This window comes from Eublepharis macularius, chromosome 4 (assembly GCF_028583425.1).
Source record: "Eublepharis macularius isolate TG4126 chromosome 4, MPM_Emac_v1.0, whole genome shotgun sequence".
Taxonomy (NCBI): domain Eukaryota; kingdom Metazoa; phylum Chordata; class Lepidosauria; order Squamata; family Eublepharidae; genus Eublepharis; species Eublepharis macularius.
This window is the reverse complement of record NC_072793.1, coordinates 30,174,794-30,195,746: the sequence shown is the minus strand read 5'-3', so window position 1 is coordinate 30,195,746 and position 20,953 is coordinate 30,174,794. Positions and strand designations below refer to the sequence as shown.

The window sequence follows — 20,953 nt, the reverse complement described above, 5'->3', positions numbered from 1 at the left end:
CAGCATCCAACAGAGTGGTGTATAGTCCCTGTCCCCACTAATGCATCCCTTTGAGCTACTTCTTACGACACAGCACAATCATCCAGGTAGAAAACCCTCCTGAATAATTTAGTTTTGTATAATTTCTGGAAAGCCAGGACAGTGGGAACCTTCCTGATCTCCTCAGGCAGGCCATTCCATAAGGTGGGGACTACCACAGAGAAAGCATGTCTGTGGGCAGCTATTGATTTTGCCCAGCTGCAGGGTGGTATGTGCAGAAGGCCTTGTCCAGATGGCTGAACCATGGTGGAACATGGGGAGAAAAGCGGTAACACAAATATGGGGGAGGGGGAGGCCATGAAGGGCTTTGAACGTGATAGTCATCATGACCTTGAATTGAGTCTGGTAACTGATGAGAAGCGAATGGAGTAACTGCAGAATGGGATTGTAATGAATGCTCCATCAAACTCCTGAGAGTTAAAAAATTGCAACGTTCTGCTCCAGCTGGAGTCTCTGATTCAGCTTTGAGGGGAGACCTATGTAGAGTTCATTACAGTAGTCTAGTCTTGATGTTACTGTGCCATGAATCCAAGCGGCCAGATCGGCTGTTTCAAGGTAAAGAGCTATGTTCCAGGCTAGTCTGAGTTGGGAGAAAGTCTTTTTTGCAGCTTCATTTACTTGTTTCTCTAGCAATGGAACTGGGTGTAGCATAACCCTTAGGGTATTTACTGAGTCAGCCAGAGCCAACTGAACACCATCAAAGGTTGGAAGCATAATGTCCTTCAAGATCTCTTCTTTTCCAGTTGTTTTAAAAATTGTATTGGTAATTGCGCATATGCCTGTTGGTATATATTATATAAGCCTCCTTGAGACACTTGTGTGAAGGAAAAATGGGATATAAATACATAAATAACTATAAATAGTTATAATACCACACTGAGTCCAGACTTTACTTTTAAGCCTTGTATTAAATCTAAAAGTGAGGTGTATCAAATGAAATGAACATGTAATAGGTAGGCTGGGGAAGAATCAGAATAGCCACTGACATAGAATGAATCTTTTCTAGCAAAATATCACATCCAGAAACTGTTGGATCTATCTGTCTTCTCTAAGGAGCTCAGGATACCATGCTTGGTTCTCTCCTCCTACGTTGTGTTTCCACCCCCATCCCCCCATTTTATCCTCACAGCAGTCCTGTGAGGTAAATTAGGCCGAGAGAGACTAGCTTCATGACTGAGTGGGAATTTGAACTGAGTAGGTTGACTGCCATTTTAATCACTTTGCCCTTTATATCTCAGCCTCTTCCTCGTCTCCTCGGTTCAGCTCTGACCTAGAACAGGCAAGACCACAGACTACAGGAGAAGAAGAGCTTCAGCTGCAGCTTGCCCTGGCCATGAGTCGAGAAGAAGCCGAAAAGGTAATGTTGGGGTGTTCTTCCTTTGTAGGAGACACCAGAGTAAATCAGGCCCGACCCAGACCTTTGGATGCTTTCAGTGCCACAATTGCTGAGTGTGCTCTTGATTTTCTGTTGGCTGCTCCTTGTAAGCCTCAACAACTTAGGAGACCATGATTTGGGTGGCATCTACATGTGAATGCAAAAAAATGCCCCTGCTACAACAGCAGTAAGAGTCTCTCTACATGAGACCTGTTACACGAGGATGCTCAAGTGAAGGGAGACGCAATGTTAACCAGGAAGCTGATTTTTTAAAAGACAGGTCGGAGGGCTCTCTCAATTTCCTCTCTCTACAGAGCCAGCAAAGATCGCTCCTCAGGGGGTTTGTTTATTTTCAATTCACCCCCCCCCCCCCCCGACGCAGGCTCTGTCAGTTTCACCTCTCCTTCTGGGAGGCTAGGAGGAAATAAACCCCCTGAGGAGCAATCTTTGCTGGCTCTGTATAGAGGGGAAATTGAGAGAGCCTTCCGACCTGTCTTTTAAAGCTCAGCTTCCTGGCTAACATTGCGTTTCCCTTCACTTGAGCTTCCTCATGTAAGAAGTCTCGTGTAGAGAGTCTCTATGCAGGATGGGAATAGGCAGGAATGGCATCCACACACCCCATTCTTGCCCTACTCCCTGTTCCTGCTTTCCTTACCCTACGGTTGCTACCTTCAGGTTGGGAAATTCCTGGAGATTTGGGGATGGAGCCTGGGGAGGGTGAGGTTTGGGGAGGACTTCAGCAGGGTATGATGCCATAGAGTCCAGTAGAGATGGGCACGAACAGCAATACGAACAAAAAAAAGCCACGAACAGCCCAATCCGCTGTTCGTGAGCAAGCTGTTTGTGAGGTCCCATTCCCAGCGAACATGTGTTCATTCCAAGCCCTGTTCATGGTGTTTGTCAGCCGTTCGTAAAACCAGACAGTCTGGCGCCTTTCAGTCAATTCCCTTGGCAACGTAGGCATGGACTGTCTGAACTCTGTCTGAACTCCTTCTGGCTTGTAACCCCTCAAAGTAGCTTCCAGCAGACAGTCCAGTTTTTGCCACTGTGAAGAGAAAATGACAGGAAAGGGGGAGATCCATGGATCATGCCTCTTCTGGCTCAAGTTCAGTTAAGTCCCAAGGGGGCCATTCTGGCTCTGATGAACCTCCAACTTCAAACATGTTTGTGAACAGGTCATGGTCGTTGATGTTCATGAATCCCTGTTTCTGGATGGCAACGAACAACGAACATCGTGTTCGTTTTTTTCCTGTTCGTGCTCATCTCTAGAGTCTACCCTCCAGAGCAGCCATTTTCTTCAGGAGAATTGATTTCTGTCGTCTGGAGCTTATTTCTAATTCTGAGAGAACTCCAGCCCCCATCGGGAAGTTAATAACCAACTCTACTTCCACTCCTTATTTCCTCTGTCATGCTTATGCAAAAGCACAGATGCAGATGTATTTGCCATGGCACCCCATAGCACCCCCCCCACCACCACCACCACAGCTTTCCCAGTTTGTAAGGCTACAGCATAGCTCAGCAGGGCAATGGGAAAAAAAGACATTTAAAGATGGGGAGATCATCCAGTAGCAAACTCCTCAGCAAAATTTTGAAAGTGGTTCTTAGCAGCGCCCCCCCCCCCCCGTGGCTGTGGTTGGAACATCCAAATGTGGATATCCCTCCTGCAGCCACCAAACAATTCCTTCTTTGAAGTGGAGAAAATGAAGTTTTTATTTTCTCTGGCTGGAAGGAGAAAACAACAGGAGCTAGGTGAGTTTTTCCCAAATTGGACACAACATTGTGTAGGCATTTCGGTTTACCTTTTCACTGCCCATGCAAGGGAAAATCTCTGTGTGGATGCGAACATGATGGCAATTTATAGCTTTGTTAATTTAGCTTTCATGTTCTGGATGTATAGGTATAAGTGAACCGATGACCTTGGGATGGTCAACCAGTGTGATGTAAATCAATAAAGCTCTTGTAGACATAGCAACAGCGCACATAAACTTTTCTTTCCTAATGGCTGTCTTGATAATAAATGTCCCTTAGACTCATCTTTAAGGCAAATAATTGAATCTAGTTTGAGACATATTCAGGACTCCTTTTTTGTTTTTGAAGGATCCTGGAAAACTAAACTGGTGTGTGTGAGTATGTGGGTATGGCAGAGGAGACAGAGACAGACAAACCCGGGAGTAACTCACATACAACCTCAGTATATACAGGCAGCAAACCTCTGAATACCAGTGCTGTGAGACAGCAGCAAGGGAGGGCCTTGGCCTCTATGCCCTGTTTGTTTGACGGTCCAGGGTTGCCAGGTCCCCCAGCAATAAACAGGAGATGGGGGTTCTACCAGGTTGTGAGGGGCTTGTAGGCATATTGTTATGTTGTCATTGGCATGCTGACATCACTCCTTGTGCTCCTGGAAGTGATATCAGAGCATTGCAGGGGGAGCCAGGGATGTTCTGGTATTTGAGCAGAACTCTATGGTTAAACCATAGTGTGTTGTCCAAATACCAGAGCTTCCCTGGCATCCCCTGGTGATATGCTGATGTCACTTCAGGATATCAGAACACTGCTGATGCCCCTCCCTTTCCTGCCATTTTTTCCTCTGCCAGCCAGCTGAGCGGCAGCAGGAAACACCCATTAGTAGCAGGAGATTCCCTACCAACAACTGGGGAATGGCAAACCTACCACTCTGTGAAGCGGGGTGCTGGACTACATGGACCACTAGTCTGATCCAGTACCCTCTACCTATATTCTTAGGTATAGAAATAAAGATATTGTAATGATCGGTGCTAAATAGATTGTACCCCTGGTTTTACATGTCGGATTCTGTTACTTTAGCTTTTAATGCTTTGGTATGTAACCAGAATTCTTTTCTTGACTTTGTAGCAGCTAAGGAAGAATCTGTTAACCCTAGGCAGTGCAATAGGGACAGAACATGGCCAAAGAAACCATAAATAGTTGTGGACCCCTGTTGACTTTTGATAAGGTGCATCCCCAAGTCAATATTGAGAAAAGAATGCACATATATCATATGAGAAAGGAATGTATTTAAATATTTTGCTTTCTGTGGAAGGTAGACTGATGACTTTTAGTGCATAACTCCGTCTCTGCACCACCGACCAAATGCACAAGCATTTCTCCATTTAGCTGTAAGCTCGATCTGCTTCTATCGCACGTACCATTTGTCTGCACAAGCTTCCCATTGTGCATTACCAAAAGCACCAACTGCTGAATGAAAAAGTGTCTTCACATTTTTTTTTTAGTGCACTTGAACATCTGAAGCTATTTTTGGTTTGCTTACTTGACAACAATTTCCCGAGAGGCAGTACAGTAGTCATGTCCTTTGTTCATTTTGTCCATGTGAGAACTTCCTATCTGCAGATTTGCTTCTCCCTTTCCAGGTAGTTCAAATGTTTATTTACACACAGAAACACAACCTGAGATTAACTCGGACTGCCGTTCTTGTCGCAAAGGACGTTGGGGACATTGGAGAGGCTGTAAAGGAAAGACAGTTTCAGCCTTGAAATAGCGGTTCAAGGACTTGTGGGTTTCCATTCCATGGCTTACATATTTTGGTTCATCTCTGATTTGGAAGTATCTCACCATGATATTCCTCCTTCAATTAACATAAAATATATACTGTAATACTTCCTGTTGTACCTCAAGGGCACCTTCATTGATGAAACCATATTCTATCTTAGTCCCTTGAGGAGCTGCATTATAATTTCCATAGCTGGCTCACTTTGGGTTTTGTCTTTTGCTTCTAGTGCAAAGGGGTCGAAGGCCAACTTGGCATGTGCACTCAGATACATAAGAGTAGGGCTTTTTTTCAGGGGAAATGCAGGGGAACGGAGTTCCGGAACTTCTTGAAAATGGTCACATGGCTGGTGGCCCCGCCCCCTGATCTCCAGACAGAGGGGAGCTTAGATTGCCCTCCGCGCCGCCGAGCGGCACGGAGGACAATCTAAACTCCCCTCTGTCTGGAGATCGGGGTGGGGCCACCAGCCATGAGACCATTTTCTCCACGGGCAACCCACTGAGTTCCACCACCTCTTTTCTCAGAAAAAAAGCCCTGCATAAGAGGACATTGTACCTCTAGTGCAATCTTGTTTTGAGTGCACTCTCAGATGCATCTGTACTGTACATATATCTGTACATATTTGCCCTAGAAAATAACACCTAATCTGATATTTACATCTGTTTTAAGCGAAGCCATCAAATGGGGTAATGCACAATCATTGCTTTTCATTTTAATATAATGCGCTTCTCTGTGGCGTTTGATTGATATATGGCCCGTGTCTGCTTGCTTAGAGGAAAGGCCTTATACGTTACCTGAAAACCAAGAGGTGCTGTGGGAGAAATTTGTCAATGTCAAAATCCCAGCTGTCTGTCAGCATTGCTTCTTCAAAAGCTGGGAAACACCTGCTCTGTCAATAAGGCATTCTGGGAGTGAAGTTCAGGAAGGAGCCCAGAGATAACGCTCAAAGGTAAAAGAAACCAAAACACAGGATGAAGACAGACAGACAGACATTGTAAAGTGATTTTCATACCCATTTGCCACGTTCCAATGCATTTGTTTATTAGGACAACAAGTTCAGAACATGCTTCCACCGGTGCTTAAAATGTCCATCTGTCTTCACCTGTCGTTATTTGGGCCTTGATGTCCTTGTGGCAGGATCTTCCAGGCCTGCTTGTTCAATCTGTAGCATTGATTGGTGAGTCATCTAACAAATGATTCATTAAATTCATCTGAGAAGACTGAGCCAAAGTCTTAGGAAGAAGCTTACCGAGGTATTAGCTAGGTGAGAGCACTAGCTCAGCTATAAGATCTGGAACGTTAAAAAGCTGGAGAGCAATGAAAATGAATCTGGTAGAGAGAAAGATGAAATGCTTATAAGAGTTGACTTACAGACTCTTGAGTACCGAGATATAGAAAAGTTTTATGAAATTGTATTTTTGGTAAGGAGTGCTATCAGATTCATTTGATGGAAGGAAATCTGATAACTCATCTGTTATTTGCATGTCAAATTAATTTCATTGATTAGAAGAATGATAATTGTTCATTGAGCAACGTTTGTGGCACAATGACTCTCCGAAATGATAATTTGTTTCTAAACAAAAATGCTTAGGATTGTTAGGGCAAGCCAGGTTCTAGGGTGGAAGAAGGAATTGTTCAGTCTGTGTATGACCATTTGTGATCGTACGTCAGTCTCTTTCTTTTTTAATTAAAGGTTATTGTTTTTTAAATATATATTACACAACACTTACTATTAAAAAAACTTTCCCTCTCATAAATGTGGCCTCTTTTCCTAGCCCTAAACAGAAGGGAGGGGGGAAAGTGGAAGGAGAAGGTGGGGAAATGAAAGAAAGAAAAAAAAGAAATACAGCATAAAAGCAGCAAAGGGGAGAGCAAACCTTATCTAAACAGATAAAATAAGTTTTATATCATGTTTCATAGAGGTCTAAAAATTCACTGTATTTCATTTCTGTGTCCTGTCTACTAAATGCTATTTCTTCCTTCACTGCGAGACCTAGTAGTTCTTCCGTCTATGTTTCTATATGTGATATACAGCTTTCAGTATTGCAGAATGGGATGTCTGACAATATCAGTAGCCCTTAGAATCCAGAGTTTCTGGTCCAATCAGTGTTCCCAGATACAAGGCATATGGCTTAAGAGCAGGGCTTTTTTTCTGGGAAAAGAGGTGGTGGAACTTACTGGGTTGCCCTTGGAGAAAATGGTCACATGGCTGGTGGCCCCGCCCCCTGATCTCCAGACAGAGGGGAGTTTAGATTGCCTTCCGCACTGGAAGGCAATCTAAACTTCCCTCTGTCTGGAGATCAGGGGGCGGGGCCACCAGCCATGTGACCATTTTCAAGAGGTTCCGGAACTCCGTTCTGCCATGTTCCAGCTGAAAAAAAAAACCTGCTTAAGAGTAGATTAATAGCTGAGAAGTGAAAAAATGAGTCCGGCTCCTGAACAAAGTTAATTTGTTTCACTGCCTCTCACCAGAATGATGCAGTGACAAGGCAAGTCTGTAACATAACATATGAGACAAATGTCCCTGCGGGTGCAGCACACCTCCAGCAATTACTGTAGTCCATCAGACCAAATTTGTAGCACCTATCTGCTTTCCAGGGAGCTTGCATAATTATTGTGTGTGTGTGTGTGTGTGTGTGTGTGTAAATTTTAATCTCAGGTCCAAAGATTTGGTAGCTTTAATAGAACTCCACTATAGTACTTGCAGCCCCGCTTCTACATTTCACTTTAGCCATAGCTCATCGAGTACAGGTCTCAGTTCTGAGCAGAGGGAGGAATATAAAATGTTTGTGATTGCACTGAATTCAAAAGGATAATTATTCTGGAAACTCTGATGCAGCTAAGGCATCAGGGCTAAATTTGGCATCTAAGCAGTGTTTTAATTGTAAGTATTGGCAGAATTCTAATGGGAGCTGGTGAAATTCTATCTGAAGCTTCTCAAAGTGTTAAATCTGTCACGGCTGTCCAGTAATTACGTTAGTGTCATAAGCCCAAGTTCAGCACAGGCATTCCAAATAATGTTACTTTGCTGTCTTAACACTGTCTATAATGTAAGGTCTCCATAAGAATATGGGTCAAAGCATAAAGCTTGATTGAGCCTAAAGATAAACTCAAATCCCTCCATAACTTCCTAACAGACACTGGCAGTGGTAGAAAGTACCCTCAAGTCATAGCTGACGTATGGCGACTCCTGGTGGGGTTTTCATGGCAAACAGCCATTAGAGTGGGAGAATATATGGTTGGGTTTCTAAGATATTGTGAACCTATTGCTTTCTGTCCTTGTATGGGGTAAACTAGTTGAATTTCAAGTCTAGATCATTCAAGCCATTCTTTCTTTGCTGATTTTTGGTCACTCCAGAACTTCATCTGTGACTCTAGAAATACATTGTAGTATATTTTAAGGCTGGGGAGACCAAACTTTCCTGTATTGCAGGTTTTTTAAAAAAAACCATGCTGTATGTCATAGTTTGCCTGATCCCCATATAAAAGGACAAAATGTGGAATCTATATGGTGGAAAAATTTCTGTGGAATGTAAACTGGAAACGCCCAGATTATATAGTTTAAATGTGGAATAATGTTCCTTTTTAATACGTTGATTTCCCCCCAGCATATAGTTAATGCTTTCCATCTAAGGTCATCATTAATTTGTTTTAGAAGAGAAGTAAGCTTTATGGTTTCAATGTCCCTAATATTTCTTGGCATCAAACCCCCCTGATATTTAAAATGCCCTATATTCCATAGGCAAGGCCAGTCTTTCAAGGAGCAATTAATTTGAGCTTGACTGATTGGTATGGCTGTAGATTTTTCCCAGTTGTTTTTATACCCTGAGATTTTTCCATATTTATCAGTTAATTAGTCGGGGGACAAGAGATTCTGTCTGACCAAGAAATATTATCAGAATGAAGAGCTAATTTGATGTCCTGGTCCTGAACTTTTATGCCTATGATATTAGGCATAAGATATCAGACAAAGAGCACATGCCAGAGGTTCCAAAGTTAAAACAAAAAGGAGGAGGGGGGTAGGCTACAGAAGAGATTGGAAAACAAAGTCCATTAGTAATCACCTATGCCTTTGGATCTTGTCCAAAATGTTTATCCCTTTTATAACTTCTTTGGGCACTCCCATTTTGTATAAAACGGGGTGCAGATACTTACAGTGCAGCCTATCAAAAGCCTTCTCCCCATCCAGTGACAACGCTGGGCACGGAGAAGGCTCCTCCTGGCTAATTGCCATGACAACGATTAGTAGCTTCAGGTAATCTGCACTGTGATGCATTTAGACAATATTGGTGGAAATTTTTAAATTTCTGCATTGAGTAAAATAAATCTGTAGTTGCTACAGTGTAAGGAATCTTTGCCAGGCTTATGAATAAGGGGGAACTACTAAGGTTGCCAGGTCCCCAGTGGCAGTGGTGCAGGGGTGGTGGGAGGTGACAGGAACTTAGTGGTGCATGCATATATGCTAGGTTTTGGGCAAAGCGTTTAAGAATCAGCCCCGGTGCAACGTCATCACTTCTGAGCAGTGCTGGAAGTGAAATTGGGTTGCCAACCTCCAGGTCGTGTCTGGAGATCTCCTGGAATTATGACTAATTTCTAGGTCACAGAGATTAGTTCCCTTGGAGAAAATGGCTGTTATGGGAAGGTGGATACTATAGCATTATACCCCACTGAGGTCCCTCCCCTCCCCAAACCATGCCATCTCCAGGTTCCACCCCCAAAATCTCCAGAGATGACATCGGCTGCCAAGGTTGTGATCGTGTCCCTGGTTGGCCTCTCTCACCGATGAGCTGTCAGTCAGCGGGCAGAGGCATAAATTGCCAGGAGTTTGCCTGCCATAAACGGGCACCTGCCAAGGCTAGGAACTACAGGCCTTGCATATGATTGCTGGACGTGTGGTTGAATTAGTTATTTTACTGGCTAATTTATGCAGAATAGAGATGAAATCATCACTAAGGGATTTATACCACTCTATAGTGTACCCATCCGGTCCCAAGGCTTTACTAGATTTTATTGAAATTAGGGTTGCCAGCAAGGGCTTTTGTACCTTTGAAACAGTTGACAGCTGGACTTTATCTAGGAAAGCATCAATATCCATAGCCTTTACCTTTTCTTACTGTGAATATAATTCAGAAAAAAATGTATGAAATATATCCAGAGGAGTTAGTCATGTTAGTCTGTAGTAGCAAAATAGTAAAGAGTCCAGCAGCACCTTTAAGACTAACCAACTTTACTGTAGCATAAGCTTTTGAGAAACACAGCTTTCTTCAGCAGATGCATTTGACAAAGAGAGCTGTGGTTCTTAAAAGCTTATGCTGCAATAAAGTTGGTTAGTCTTAAAGGTGCTACAGGACTCTTTACTGTTTTGCAGGGCTTTTTTTCCTGGTAAATAGGTGGTGGAACTCAGTGGGTTGCCCTTGGAGAAAATGGTCACATGGAGCAGCACGTAGGGCAATCTAAACTCCCCTCTGTCTGGAGATCAGGGGGCGGGGCCACCAGCCATGTGACCATTTTCAAGAGGTTCCGGAACTCTGTTCTGCTGCATTCCTGCTGAAAAAGAAGCCCTGCTGTTTTGTATGAAATATGGCATTGATCTCTCATGTGTTTCTGAATACAGTACAACACCAGCAATGCCATGGATGGTGCTTTTTTCCTTCTGTTGTTTTGGGTGATAGTGCAGGAGCTTTCCATCTTTCTCCACTCTTCCCAAGCAATGTGATGAGGAATTCTGCTTGTTGTGAATGAAGATTATTAAATTCATATTTTAATTTGAACAGATATTGATATCGTACTAGCAAATTCTCTCTTGTGGCCAGGGCCGGCACCAGCGTTTCTGGTGCCTGAGGCAGCTTCAGGGGTGTTGATGTGCGCGTGCGCACCCAGACTGCGTGATGACATCACTGCGTGTGACGTCATCACGCGGGGCCGGGACAGCACACGGGTGGCCTCCCAGCCCTCCTGTTCAGTTGCCCCACACTGCCCTGGCCACCTGCTGTACCTGGCCCGCAGCTGTGTGCTGGCGGTGGGGGCGGCAGCAGCAGCAGCACAGAGCAACTGAGCTGGAGGGCTGGGAGGCTGCTTGCTCAGCTATCCCACACTGCTACCACCTGCAGGTGGCCAGGGCAGCGTGCATGCATCCTCCTTCCAGCTGAGTTGCTCTGCACGCCACCACGGCTGCCTGCTGCGCCTGGCCTGCAGCTGTGTGCCGGTGGTGGTGGCAGCAGCACAGAGCTCCTGGCTGGGTGCAGCAGCATGGGGCAATTGAGCTCCGTGGTGCGCACTCCCGCCCCCGGCGCCCCCTCCGGCACCCCCTCAGTGCCTTAGTGCTTGAGGCGGCTACTGGCCTGGCCTCAGTGGGCATGCTGGTCCTGCTCGTGGCCTCTCACCTTATGGAATGGCCTGCCTGAAGAGGTCAGGAAAGCTCCCACTCTCTTAGCTTTCTGTAAACCATGCAAAACTGATTTATTAAGGAGGGCTCTTTTTATTCAGGAAGGAGGGCTGTGCTATAAGGAAATGATTCAGAGAGATGCGTTGGTAAAGGGACATGGACTGTAGACTATACTAGTGAGTACTGTCTGCTGATGTAGATGTGCTCCTATAGGGTAGTTTCTGCCCTGTTTAATATGTCACATCCAATTACTTACATTTTGTTTCACCCATGTTTCACCTCTGTATTCATGTATTCAAATTTTATGCTTCTTTTTCAAATATCTGCAATGCAGACCCTCGTGTATTGTTTATAGAATGTCCCAGTTGTTGATCACATTGACTTATACTGTGTAATCTGCCTTGAATCTCAGTGAGAAAATTAGATTATAAATAAATAAACAAACAAATATTGGTTTGCCAGAAGACTTTCTGTATATTCCCTTAGGCAGATCTTCAAGTTTTACAAGTTGTTTTCTTTTGAAAAGATGCATGTGCTATAATTAGGGTTGCCAGTACCCTGCTAGGGGCAGGGGATCCCCTGCTCCCACCCTCCAACCCCCTGCCCTGCTTACCTGGCTGGCAGGGGGAACCCACCTCCCAGGGTGTGCTCCTAGACCCGAATCAGGGCTGAATCGGCTCAGATCAGGTCTGAATTGCCTCGGATTAGGCCACTGTGGAGCACAGCAGCACTCCTGCGCTCTGCAGCAGCCCAATCTGGGTTGAATTGGGCCCATTTTGGCCTGGATTGGGCCTGAATCGGCCCAAATCAGGCCACTGCAGAGCATAGCAGCACTCCTGTGCTCCACAGTGGCCCAACTTGGGATGAATTGGCCCGATCTGTGCCTAATTGAGCCTGGATTGGGCCTGATTTGGCTCGGATCAGGCCCGAACCAGGCCCGATTCAGGCCCCAGCGGCGCACGAGAGCACTCCAAGGGTGGCCCACGGCCTGCACAATGACGTCACATCCCAGAATTAATATTGCGCAGGCTGGGAGCGTGCATGTGCTTTTTGCCTCCGCAAAGAGTGGAGGAAAGGTGAGTGCCGTGTCTCCCACCTCCTACTCTGGGGGTGGGAGGACCTGGCAACCCTAGACGTAATTTAGCCCCTCAGATAGGTATAGGAGTATCCCCCATTGTGTGGTGCAGGTCCAAACTTGGAAGATGGTGCCATGGGGAATGATGGAGTCCCTCCTCCCCTTGCACCATAGTCCTGAGCTGAATCAGGCTTCCACAGACTTAAAATGACATTCCCTGCAGTTGCCACGTGGCTGAAGAGAAAGTGAGTTGGGTCCATGGGAAAGCAAGCTGATTTTAGGGACTCAAAAAAAACAACACAATTTTCTCTTATAACCAGGTATTTCTTTAATGTATGTAGACCACCATTGTTGTGAATTTATACCTGCAAACTTTAGCATGGTAATTAAAGCAGCTTTGCAAAATCCAGATAGATACAGGACAATTGTGCAATTGCAAATGCCGATTTGTGTGCAGTTAAAATGGGAAGAGTATTTAGAACAAGGGCGGGTTTTTTTTTTTTAGCTACCAACATTTTCACAGCTGCAGAGAAGTCAGGAGGTGGAGGGAGAACTAGGAGCCTTCTTCGCAGTCTGTCATGGGCAATGGAAGGTGGCAGGACTCCTACCTACCTGGGCATTCTCTGTCATGTGGAGAAATTGTCTTTCCCTGTTTCCTTACTCAGGACTTCTGAAGCCTCACTGAATTATGCCTACAGTGTGCCCTTATGGTTGGATAAATCAGATGCCATCTGTGCATTCCGGCTGTCAGAGAAGTACTAACTAAACAGTTCTAAAACAGAGCAAAAGACTTCCCAGTGAAGCCTGGGGGCGGGGGGGGGGGGGAGGGTTGCTGCCTCCTCTCTCACCACTGTGTGCACATTGATTAGACAAACCTCAGGGCTACAAGAATCAAGCAAAGTGTATATTATATTTTCATTACTTCTAAGGGACTCAGGGTAGCACCTATATAGTTTGTCCATTTTATCCTCATAATAACCCTGTAGTATACTATAGGTTTATAGATGATTGCTGGCACACGATCAGCCAGTAAGTGTTATGACTAAGCAGGAATCTGAACCCCTGTCCCCCAGTCCTGATCCAGTGTCCCAGCCATTATACCACATTGGCTCTTATTTTACTCTTATGCAGGGGTCATTTTGTAGAAAAAGAGCTGGAGGAACTCATTAGCATAACTCATTAGCATAACACATTAGCATATGCCATGCCCCTTGACATCACCGGAAATGTGTCGATGGCATAACTGATTTGCATATGCCACACCTCCTGACATCTATCCTGGCTGGTTTGGACCCAATCCTAGCCATTCAGGGCCGAAATTGGGCCCAAAATAGAAAAAGGGGCTGAAAATGGCCGAAAAGGGACCCAAAATGGTCAGGATCAGGCCACTGTTGAGCAGGAGTGTGATCCACCACCCATCAGAGGCCCGATCCGGGCCGTTTGAGCCCCAATCCAGGACAAAACGGGCCCAAAATAGCTGAGTCAGGTGGGCGGAGCCACCTGACATGTGACTTCTTTGGGGAACTGCCGGAACTGTGTTCCGGCGCGTTCCGCCTTGAAATGAGCCCTGCTCTTATGTTAACTTCAGTCTCTCCACTCCTTCAGTGCAATGTAAGCAGTTCTGTGAGCAAATGAGGAGAGGCTAGACCTCTTGCTCCAGCCACAGTATGGTTTCACCTATAATGAGTCTGGATATGACATCTCATACACATGTACCTAACATGCACATCCTTAACAAGATACATGTTACAGTGGGATATATTTTCTTTCATATGCCATGTGAATCCTCTGTCACTAGAAGCCAGCTCCCAAGCCCCACATAAGGTGGACTCAGGTGGTGGCAGGAGTCTTGTCTTTTCCTCCTAACTTGGGGTGGGGAAGGGGCTGTGGAGGGGTTAGGGCCCCTCCTGGCATGGAGCCTGGGGCAGTTGCCCACATTGCCTATTGGCTAAGACCATGCCCATTTTATAGTAGAGTGAATTCCCCTCAGCCACGAAAACCATTTCATGGAACCGTTTTTTTTCCTTGTCAAATTGGGCAGTCATTGCTGCAGTTCTAAACCTGGACATATAATAGGGAAGATGTCAAGGAGTGGTGAAAGCCAGGAAAGATCAGCAATGACTTGGATTTAAGCTTTTAACCTGGCAAATTGTGGACAATCCTTTCATCCAGTGTATTAGAGAAGCAAAGCATATGGGACATTAAAGGGTTGATTACAGCCACATTATAATCATGGAGACAGTCGTATCCTTCTAATTGCCTTAATTATTAGAGTTGGAAAGCAAGTCAGGAATGCCTAATGGCAGTTCTCCCAACCCTTTATTTTCTTACACAGCAATTTTAATTTTTTCAGGCTGATACAACAAATAATGTAACACTTACGAATTCTAGTTTTTTTCTACTATGTAACCAACAGTATCCTTCTTCTTCAACACACACACAACAACACACACACACTTGTAGTAATCATCTTCAAAAGCCTTCCTTTTGTTTTTCCACATATGAAACTGAAGGCGTGACATTTCATTACACACACAATTTGCCTTTTCACAAGTAAATTGGGCAAATGATCCATCATGAGTTTTCTATGCAACAGAAATTATTTGATGCTCAACTAATTTGCTTTCCCTTGCACCCACGGATTGTCTCTTCCCATTTTTTTAATATAATATGAGCAGAGTTCTCAAATTATAGAAATCCATAAAGAATCAACTGGTGGTGGCAACCCTACAGTACCTGTCCAGTTACTATATAACTAATCTTTGCAAATCAGAATGCCAGATAAAAGTTTTTTTAAAAAAATTATCTTATTTTTGAAGTAAGTTTAGGTATGTGATTTTCTGATGGTTATGATTAAGAACCACCTTCCAGAAAACTCACCAAGCAACTCTTTTAGTAGTATCTAAGAAAATGGATAAATGTATCTAACAATTTGCCAAGACTGGAATGAGAGATAAATAGAAGGCACAACAATTTTGTTTTTGTTTAATACAAATACAAACGAAACATGAAAAACCTCCCTATTTCAATAAAAAAAAAATCACAAGTTCAGGAAGAGTGTAAATGTATCTATTTTATAAGCAAGAAGCATAAGCACAAAACAAATAGTTTAGTACTCTCTGGCCCGTCTTTAGTACTCTCTGGCCCTAACCCACCTTGCAATCTTATGTTTAATTCAAAACCACTCCACTATATTTTGCTGTACAGCAAATCTTACTGTCATATCTAAGCCGTTTCAGCCTTCATCTGTTAAGAAGTAAATCTACCCAATGGAAAATTGGAAGACAAGAAACCTGAACTAGTGAATCCTTGTGTTGGCATTAGACACTGATCATTAGTGTTGATTCCAAGTCCTTACCTGCTGTGCCAGAAAATATTCCCTGAAATCACAAAGCATCTGGTGGAAGGAGAGCTGTGATTTGTGATTTCAGAGGCAGTAGAAAGGAACTGCAATGCAGCCAGCTGGACAGAAGGGCCTGAACCTAGTTCCCAGCCTGTACTGTAACCGCAGCTTAGAAAGCCTCTGTATCGGTGTAGTCAGAACTATGTGCTGTCCCTTTAACAATTGGTACTCATGGGAATCGTAGTCCCCCTCCAACATAGAAGTTTATTGTAGGTCTTCCTGTTAAAGTGTAGTTTTATGGTCTCTCTTCCCCCTTTTCTTCGGCAACTTACTCCCTCAAGCAAGGATGAAAAGGCTATTATGAATTCAATGCTAGTCTATGAATAAGTCTAGAGCAATAAAGATGTACCTAGCTTCTGATTGAACCATGTCTTGTTCACTGGTTCCAACTGTAAGTAAGGATTCCTTTAAAATCTGGGTTGAAAGAGGCGGTGCATTAAAACTACCTGGGAGTCAGCCCCTCCTTTCAGCTGCTCCCAGAATACAGCCACTCACCCCATTAGATCTCCAGTGGCATAAATGGTGCAGAATAATATAGTTGCCTAAGAATCCCAGTCAAAATGCAGCCACATTCCGTAACTTGAGAGCAGGGCCTCTTCACATGGATCTCTTAAGGAAGAGGTTCTTTATTGACAAATCAGCTGTGGGGGTCAGATCAGAAACATGGGTAATGGAGCCGGGTTGATACTATCTCTTCATGAAAGCATGTAAAAGTGCTAGCCAGTTTTTGTGTGATCTTTTTGATGGTCTTCTCCCTTTTTGAAAGTGATGGGTAGGTAAAGGTAATTGTTTTTTTAAAAAACACCTTCACTAATCAGCAATGGCAGCTGATTAGTTCATCAGGCCAAGCTTGATGAATCTTTTAATGCTTCCTAAAGATGTTCAAGCGTTAGGAAGAGTTCCATATGCATGCTCAGGTTCCATCCAATGTTTGCAAACTTTGCAAATAATATCATGATACTGTCATGACCTGTTATGACTTGTGCTTCTAAACTGTTTTACCGTGTTTTACCGTGGCATCTTTGAGCAACAGCAAGGAATGTGATGCAGTTTCTCAGTGCTCTCATGCTCTAAACCTTTCTTTGACCTTCATTGTCCTTCTCAGTATGTTTATTTTAAAGTCAAAATAGTTATCAATTTATTCCATATGTATATCCAGCCATTTCAAATTGCAGAGATCTAAACACAATGGATTCTTAGTTGCCTAGTCTTTGCATACTTTTGTATGGTTAGAGGTATTTTTAAAAGGCCCTTATCTGTCTAGGTGTGAATTAGCTGCATTTTTTTAAAAAAAGTTTCTAAACCTATTCTCCTGCCATGGAAAAAAAAAGCTACATTCATAGGAAAGAAGAACGCTGGTATGTACTGTACTTAGGATTACAAAAAGACACACAGCATTCCTGGAAACATACTGTACAAGTACAACAATGAAACAATACATTCTGGAACAAATTTCCATGGATTTTTAACAGAAGTGGCTCAACTACTGACAGAACCCATCTGAAGCAAGGATGGGCAAGGTTTCTGTGTGACAAGAAACAAAGCTCTACGTCTAAAGCAGATTTCTTTTAAAATAAAATTTGTATTTGGGGTAAAATTGCCAGAGGCTTATGCTGGATAGAGTTATTTGGGCTGGATTCCTGGGGGCAGTGGACTGGGGAAGTATTTCCCTTTCTTTCTCGCATACATACATGTATGTATGTATGTATGTATGTATGTATGGGAGAAAGAAAAGGAAATACTTCCCTTCCATGTCTGTCTGTCTGTCTGTACATCATTCTTCCTTTGGGAAGCTCAGATTCCCTAGCATGGAATTCCCAACCAGACATTGACTAGCCTGAGATCTGCTTAGCTTTAAAATGTAACAGCATCAGTTCAGCAGACATATGGTTGGATTTCAGTATTGTACACTGAGGTTCCAATCCCATCTCTGCCATGGAAATATAGTGCAACCTTTAGGAAATCATTTTCAGGGTGTTCCACACCAGGATCTTTTAGCACTGCCATTGCATTGATCTACTGTCAGCAGAAGTGGAATTACAACTATAGATCCATATGACTATTAATATATCATTGTATTCCCATTGCAATACTGCAATGTCTATCCCTGCAGCAGAGGCAAAATAAGGTGGCACATTATTGGCCCCTCTCGGTTTTGTACCCAGAAAGACAAAGAAATGTATTTGCTTGTCTGCCTCCTTTACCACTGTCAATGGATAAGAACAAGAGCCCCCCCCTCCCCCCCCCCCCCGCATTTAGCAAACAGCCTTGGGGAACGCTGCAAAAAATGGCTTTTTTCTTCTTCATGTGAAAAAGTAACATTCTAGTCAGTTTGAGGCAGCCTTATCCAGCACAGGACAGAACTTTCTCTAAGTACAAGTTGCCTCATTTCACTGTACTAAGTGAACTGAAAGTTACAAACAAGCATTTACAAGCAACTCCTGCAAAACAACAAATGTAAAAGGTCTTGTTCCCCATCCCATTTTTTGTATTAAATTTCCTGATCTAATTTCCTCTTTGTAATCCCACTATTTTCTCTTTATTTTTTAAAAACAGGTCTATCAGCCGTGCTGTTTCACTGTTGCATACCAGCAGAGCTGAAAATAAGATTTTTTAAAAAATTCCATGCTTGCAAACAAAGTAAACAACAACAAAAATCAAATGCTTCTCCCTCCCTTATAGTAATCATCCTTTTAATGAAACATTTCTTCTTAGCAATCATAGCTGCTTAAAAATAATGAAAGAGGCTATATTGTACAATATTTAACACTGGCATTGCGTTGTCAATCATATCACCAATCTGATCATTTCTCCTGCCAGGTATATCAATAGTGCTTTGTCAGTCCACTCGGGACAGGTTAGGATTGCATTTGTTTCAGCCAAAAATATTGTTACAGATCACCGTTTTAAAATACAGGAGGAAAACAACAACATTAAAAACACTGAACTGCAGCAATTTGGCTATTATTCTCCGTCACAGCCATGTTACTAAATGATGGAGATTCCAGACAAAATGGCTATTCCGCTCCACCTGTCAAAGGAAATAATACAGAGATCTGAGGCGATCGTGAAGATTCAAGGAAACAGTATTTATTTGTGAAGACATGGGAATAGCAGTGATATACTTTACCATTGAAAAGCAAATTCCTGATCACACAAGTGAGATCTGTATTCAAAACTAGCCCTCTGCACTCCTAGCTGACACGTGTAGAAGTACATTTGGATAGGCACTCCTCATCTAAATTGTGATGCTCATCTGTGCTCCGCTGAAGTGGTGGGATGTGACTTTTGATGTCAGTGAGAATTCGCATTCCTATCTGGAACCACAAGTTGTTATGCACAACCAGTGACTAGAACTGAACCCAGGCTAAAGACGATAAGTACCGTCAGGGCTTTTTTTCTGGGAAAAGAGGTGGTGGAACTCAGTGGGTTGCCCTCGGAGAAAATGGTCACATGGCTGGTGGCCCCGCCCCCTGATCTCCAGACAGAGGGGAGCTGTGGCGCGGAGGGCAATCTAAACTCTCCTCTGTCTGGAGATCAGGGGGCGGGGCCATCAGCCATGTGACCATTTTCAAGAGGTTCCGGAACTCCGTTCCACTGCGTTCCAGCTGAAAAAAAGCCCTGAGTACCGTGAAGTATGTATTAAAGTACAATATCAATGTTAACTACTAGTAACGAATAGTTCTCCTAAAGGCAGTATAATTAGGATGCATAAAAATGTGGTGGGTCTGTGAGGAATGGTGTCGGTGGTTGTTTATGCTGCTGAAAAAGCACAGCGATTTTGCCATTAGGGTAACATAGCACATGGACCTGCTGATGCCACCATCTGTTTGTTCGCAATTCAGTCTTGTTGGAGGAAACTGGGTTTTGGAACAACACTTGATATGCTCCGGTCTTAAGGAAGGACAGAAGGGTCATAGCAGTTAGCAAATCAAGCTATCTGGTTACATTAGCTTGGGAAGCTAGCCAGCCAGTTAGCTAAAGTCCAAACAAAAAATGAAAACCAATACTGCACCAAGTAAGATATAGAAAGACACTGATTGCAAAGCATTGGTGTACTGTTGTTTGCAGATCATTAGCTTGGTGTTATAGGTTGCTATACAATTATTTGGCCGCTTCCTTATATGTGAATGCTGGTTATTTCAGTAGCCCAATGGCAATTCTGACCCTCTGGAAATTCATCAGCCCTCCTGGCCACCACAACAGTGCTGCTACCTCTTCCCTCATGTCAGCAGCTACGTTAAACCACTCTTAAGAATAGAGGGAGACAGCAGTAAAACAGGTCAAGCACTTTGGGAGGAGAACAAGGGGAAAATTCTGTATAGCAGCAGTCAAAATGACCCACATGGAAAACAGTCTGATATTCCTAGAGTTGTGTTTCTTTAATGTGTCTTAAGAAGCCATCTAAAGTATTCCATTCCCTGCTGTGTCACTGAGTGGTATTAATGTTGTCCAAATCATTCTCGACAGATGTGCATCTCACCTCTTTTTTTTTTTTCAAAGACCCTCTTTGAACAGGATTCCCAAAATTAGTGTAGCATTACGCAGTTGGAATATACAATGTCTACTGTACAAGAGAATAAGCTCCTACAGGAGGCAGTATATAGGAAAGCCAGGCGGATAGGAATGCGGGTGCTACCTACTTCCTTCTGCTAAATGGTTTCTTTGTTTTGTTCCTAGAATGCAGTTCTTAGGTTTGCATGCTGACTTTTTTCCTTTCCCCCTTCCTCCCATCAGCCATGTAGCTAGGCTGTTTATCTATCTCTATCTAGTAATGTTAGTTCCTAAATATACTTAAGTTTCTTTAATTGGCTCCACTTCACTGCATAAATACTCACCGATGCTAGGTTGCTTAACTAGTATTAGGCTTCCATTTTTTCTTGTTTGTATTTAATCTCAGTTTTTTTCTTAAATCTACAATGATCAGTTAGAGCCTTCTGTTCCAATAGTACCTTTTGTACTATCAAGACAGCCGCCTCTAGTGTGGTTTATATTTCAGAATTTGGGTTACACAATCTGTTTCTAATTGTTGCAAAGGAGGAGGGGCAATCTGCAATTATATCCTTTTACTTCCTACCCTTTGTGTTAAACACCCACCCTGAAAAAAGAGGCACTTTTCAGCTATAAGCTCTGAAGCCTTTCTCATATCCTCT

At 43.5% G+C, this 20,953-nt stretch overlaps 1 protein-coding gene across 4 annotated transcripts in view; it reads left to right on the top strand.

Moving 5' to 3' along the window:
- EPN3 (epsin 3) overlaps positions 1-20,953 on the top strand; it is a 44,436-nt gene that overhangs the window by 13,089 nt on the left and 10,394 nt on the right. For all 4 annotated transcript variants that reach the window (XM_054975244.1, XM_054975245.1, XM_054975246.1 and 1 more), the window contains one exon: positions 1,278-1,396. In XM_054975244.1, coding sequence (XP_054831219.1) covers positions 1,278-1,396 — 119 coding nt within the window. The remainder of the gene's footprint in view (positions 1-1,277; positions 1,397-20,953) is intronic.